The sequence below is a fragment of the Octopus bimaculoides genome, chromosome 24 (assembly GCF_001194135.2).
Source record: "Octopus bimaculoides isolate UCB-OBI-ISO-001 chromosome 24, ASM119413v2, whole genome shotgun sequence".
Lineage (NCBI taxonomy): Eukaryota > Metazoa > Mollusca > Cephalopoda > Octopoda > Octopodidae > Octopus > Octopus bimaculoides.
In genome coordinates, this window is record NC_069004.1 from 10,256,703 (window position 1) to 10,262,394 (window position 5,692).

Genomic DNA, 5,692 nt, shown 5'->3' on the forward strand with positions numbered 1-5,692 from the left:
CCATTTTCTTCCACACCCAAAATAAACTTTTAATAGAATCAATACCCGGATTATAGACGTCCGCCTCTTCTTTGACCGGTCTCCGACACTGGAGTGAGGCCAGTCAGGAATACCCCAGCCAATGGTTTTGAGTTGGTTGTATCGACCGAGGTCCATACAGCTGTCTGCTACTTTTTTCATGAATCTCTATTTACCAAATCGCTAAGCTTCACCTTTTTTGACATAAAGGGAAAATGCTTGATACACTGCCTTAGATTGCTATATACACACACACACACACACACATGGACATGGTATATATATAAATATACACACACATTTGTCCATATATATATATGTACACAAACGCACACACATTAATTGCACAAATAGTTTACATTTAAAATAACATTTTTGTGCACAAAACAACTCGTAAGAAGGATTAATTACTACATCTACTACTACTACTACTACTACTACTACTACTAATAATAATAATAATAATAATAATAATAATAATAATAATAATAATAATAATAATAATCCTTTCTGCTATAGGTACAAGGCCTGAATTTTGGAGGGGTGGGGGCAAGTTGATCTCATTGACTTCAATACTTGACTGAAACAAGTAAAAGAGTAAAAGAGTAACCCTAAAATTCCAGACTTTGTGCCTATAGTAAAAAGGATTATTATTATTGTTGTTGTTGTTTTTGTCTTCTGGTTGATATCAAAGTAAATGTGAAAAAAGTATTCTTAAAACATAACAAAATATTAAAAACATTCTTTGCATGTTCTATAAAAAAAAAAAAAATTGTCATAAATTTATAATTTTATTTTCACAGATTGTCGTTCGATGTGAAATTCCGGAGAAAAATAAGTTGTCTTTGAGGAATTGGATCACATCAAAAAAAAATTATTGACGTCTGGAAACAGGACCAAGTGGAATTTAACATAAATAACAATAATGATTTCTTTTATTGGCCACAAGAGCACAAGACATTGAGGGCAGCATCAAAGGATAAAATACAACACACAATAATAATCAAAAGTAAATGTTGAAGAATGAGTGAGGAGCTAAGTGTCTCATTGGCAGCACCAAAAGTGATTCCAAGCAAGAATCAGTTACCAAAGTTACCAAGTTTGGAACAATATGAATGAAAGAAATCTGCATCATCATCGACAACTCCATGAATGGTACGAGCTGCATAAGTTCAACCAGCTAAACAACAACAACAACAACAACAACAGTGGTAGTGGAGGTGGTGGTGGTGGTGGCAGCGGTGGCGGTGTCGGAAACATGTGCGTGACTGCATCGTTGACGCCTTACTTATCACCGCAGAAGGCCATGTGGATCGAGAACTGGAGGCAGGAGGTGAACAAGGCCTTCTTTAAGATACCCGACACCCAGGTGTCGACGACGGCCAACACCACTGCTCAAAGCAGTGAAACCAACAACAACAACAACAATAACAATAACAACAAGAACAACAACAGCATTATTGCTAATGGTGTTGTGGTGAATTCGAAACTGAAAAATGGAATATTGCCAAAGAACGGCATCAAATTAAACCAAAGTCTGAATGGACATTTAAGTAGTCAACACACCCCAGCTAAAAGTGCTGAATGGAAAGATCAAGTTAGCAAAAGCCCTTTACAACTGCAGTCAAAGGTCCTCTCTTGTAGTTTTTCAGATTTAAACCTCCAGCCGGGTTATAATCTAGAAAAGAAGTCATCAAGGAAACGAAATGGTAAATTCTGTCCTAACGACCAAAACCTTTTAAAATTTTCAGACACAAAAACATCGGCAAAGTCAGTTTCATCAAAAGACTGTCAGCATGCACGACTGAATGAGGTTCATGTAGGGGTGTTCCCCCCATCAGATGAGAGTGGAGAGGAATTATTTCAGTCGAAACCTAAAGATGGGGTCACAACTTTGGCTTTGCGTTCTTCCTCGAATAGCTTGCTTAATGTAATTTCTGTTGATGATTGTCGTGCGACAGTGCACTATCACACGCCGCACAAGTCTACGACAGCTACCGCTGAAGGGTACCAGCCTTTGGAGCAGAAAAATAGTCCACAAAGTACGACAAAAACTCAGAAGCGACTGCTGAAAAGGCTACAGGCTCGATATTTGAGTCAAAACGGGACAGACCCCACTGCTTTATGCACTTCAAACCATTCCAGTATTGCTTCTGAACACCTGGAAGATTCGTTGTGCCCTGCGACTGCGAGTAAAGACTTTAACGCAGTCACGCATGACACAATTCACAAGGAGTCGAGTCGCACAACAAAATCAAATTCTTTCACGGCATCGAGTGACAGTCCTGTGTTCAAGAGACTCAATACAAACCTGCGAAAACACATGAAGACATTGCTTCAGTCACAGAGGAATGCTGTCAAGTCACGATTGAAACCAGCTGAACGCCAGTCGTCTACATCGGGATGTTGCCTGCGTGTCTGTGAATTACAAGGGGACTGTAATCCCTCTGATGAACACCTACATAGTAGCTAAAAGACAGGCACAGTGAAACATGTGTAATGGAGCATAAGGAGTTGATTTAAGAGATATACAGCAGAAAGAAGTTTGAAGTTTGTTACTCTTAACACTAAACAGACGTCTGATAACCAACCAAAATATGAAATACAGGTTTGTTAGAGCATGAAATCTAAAGAACACCGGAAAGCTCGAGTGAGGCATTTGAAATTCGTTACAAGTAAGAGTGTAATTGACAGTGGATAATTTTCAGAACGTGAAGTTTATTGTGAATCTAGAACAAAAAGAAAAGAAAAAAGCCAGAATGACAAGAGATGTGACCCCAAAAAGCTAACTACTGTACCTCGAAAAAGTTGATGTGAAATTTTGATTTGGAAAACAAAACATTTAAAAAGGTATATATAAAAAGAGAAAAAAAAAAAAACGGAAAAAAAAACTACCTGATGTTATCAATTTATTTTAAAAGTGTCAAAAGCAAGAAATTCAAAAAATTTATTATATTTAATAAAAAAAAAAAAAGGAGTTTAAAATGAGGAAGGGAAAGAAACAACAACAACAAGGAAACTGTTGTAGAATTTCTATGACATCACTAATTACGATCTTAGGAAAGAATGTGCATGTGTGAGATCTTTTTTTTTTTTTTTTCTCCTTAAACAGGTCAGAAATATTCCCTAGTGGAATAACTATATTTCTGTACCAAAAGCCATTTACATGAATGGAAATATATAAACATATTTTTTTGGAACTAATAAACAGAAACATTCAAAGACTTCCAAAGAATGTTGTCAACACCAGTCTTTCATTTACAGCAGGTAATATTCCTCGAATCATTGGTTCAGTTTTGGTTAAAAAATGGTAAGATTCTTCAATAGAATAACCTGACCATTTCCAAAGGATTGTTTTGTTTTGTTTTCTTTTATCTGATTTTTTTTTAAACAAAAGTTAAAAAAAAAAAATTATGCAATAAATACAGAAAAAAATTAATTAAATAAATATTGACTTTGTAAATGGATGTGTGTATATAAATAACTATATATAAATATATTAATGTATACAGTATTGAAGATCTATTTCAGCCCATCTTACCAATCAGTTTCGCACTGGCAGAATGTAGGGTTTTGTACATGTCTAGGGTGTTTAAAATTTAGGGTTGTTGTTATTTAGTTTAAACAGACCTATCACTAAAGGCAATCCAAATATGGCCATCCTATCATTTTAGAATTATGTAAGACTACATTATTTAATGTATCCTGTTCTTGAGAGACAGAGAGAGAGAGAGAGGGTAAGGTGTAATACAAAGGAGATTTGGTTGCTATTTCTACAGGTTAAGTGACCTTTGTAGGGGCAGGAGTATGATTTTGTAGGTTGAGGGCACAGGAAATGAGTATTGAAAGTACATACAAGCAATTAAAACACTCACACAAAGCAGAACATCAACAAATGCACAAACACAAACGTATGTACACACACACACACTAATAACCAACATCATGTACGTACACACATCTTCCTCACTTTAACTGCCCCTCTCTTTCTCTATCATCTCCTCTCTTTCAATACCTCTCTCTATCTGTCTATCTCTCTCTTTTTCTCACACATAACATACAAACACTAAATGTCTTATGTATTCACAAACAGAACCATTTCAAACATATTAACACACACACACACAAAATACAGGTCATATGCAGACAAAACCATCACCACAAATATACTCACACACAAACATGCATACACACACACACACACACACACACGTACAGGTGCATATGTGTGTGTGTGTGTTTATGTATGTATTCCATACATAAAACCAACCCCCAAACATAAGCTCAAATTTATGAACACTCACATATATACAAACAACTATCTCCACACACATATACACACACACACACACACACAAACAAGCAAACAAACAAATCCACCTCCACATACAAATACACACATACACATACATGCATATAAATACACAATAAAAATTAAAACCTCCTCCGCACACAAATATGCAGACAAACATATATATTTATACATACATACACACATACATATACACAATTAAAAACAAACAAAAACCACCTCCGCACACAAATACATACATACATACACACACATTTATACATACACACATATGTATATACACAAACATACACACACAAATACACATCAATGAACAAAAAAGACTGGGTTTTCAAACAAAAAAAATTCTTTTTTAATCAAGAACATATATAAATTTTAAAAAAAAATTAAAACTAGCCTAGTTTTTCCTTATTTTAATTCTTTTTTATTTATTTGTATAGAATTTTTATAAATTAATTTATTAAAGAAAATAAAAATAGAGAAATTAAATTTTTTGAAAACGAAACAAAGAATAACAACAATAACAATAATAATAATAATAATAATAATAATAATAATAATAATCCTAACGAGAAGAATTAATCCAAGAAGACCAAAACGGAATCAACTAAAAGAATGAATTAAAGAGAATCAGACAATATTGGAAATCATAAGAATTACACAATTCTCATTCATGGGAGGAGGAGGAGGAGGAGGAGGAGGAGTAGGTGGTGGTGGTGGTGGTGGAAATGGTAGTGCCAGTGCTGCTGCTGCTTACTAGTGTAGGTGGCAGTGTTAATGTTGGTAATGTTGTTGTTGTTGATGATGATGATGGTGGTGTTGGTGGTGGTGGGTGGGTTTTTGTTTTGTTTTTATTGTTGTTGTTCATGAATGTTTTTTTTTTTCAAGACAATTGCTATTATTACGATATTCTATTGAATATATTGAAACAGTGTCAGATATTGATAACTTCAACAAACATCTGGCCTGCTCTTTAACAACAACAACAACAACAACAATAATAATAATAATAATGGTAATAATAATGATGATGGTAATGATAATATAATAATAATGATGATGATGATGAGGATGATGGTTCCATCCTCCACTGCCTTCATAATGCAAGTGATGATGATGATAATATAAGAAATGAAAACAAAGACATCAAACCAAATAGAAAGATCTGCAAATAAAGATAACCAGAATGTGGGGTCTAAAAAGAGAAACAGTTCTGATGATGATGATGATGATGATGATGACGGTGATGGTGGTGGTGGTGGTGGTGGTGATGCTGACAGGGGTTGTGGTAATGGTAATGGTGGTGATGGTGGTGGTGGTGGTGGTGGTGGTGGTGATGCTGACAGGGGTTGTGGTAATGGT

General features: G+C 35.0%; 1 protein-coding gene across 2 annotated transcripts in view; it reads left to right on the forward strand.

Moving 5' to 3' along the window:
• The window catches only part of LOC128250669 (myb-like protein A), a 39,005-nt gene extending 35,539 nt beyond the window's left edge, over positions 1–3,466 (forward strand). For both annotated transcript variants that reach the window (XM_052976241.1, XM_052976240.1), the window contains exon 2: positions 822–3,466. In XM_052976241.1, coding sequence (XP_052832201.1) covers positions 1,130–2,491 — 1,362 coding nt within the window. In that variant the 5' untranslated portion in view covers positions 822–1,129 and the 3' untranslated portion in view covers positions 2,492–3,466. The remainder of the gene's footprint in view (positions 1–821) is intronic.
• The last annotated feature ends 2,226 nt before the right edge of the window (positions 3,467–5,692 follow it).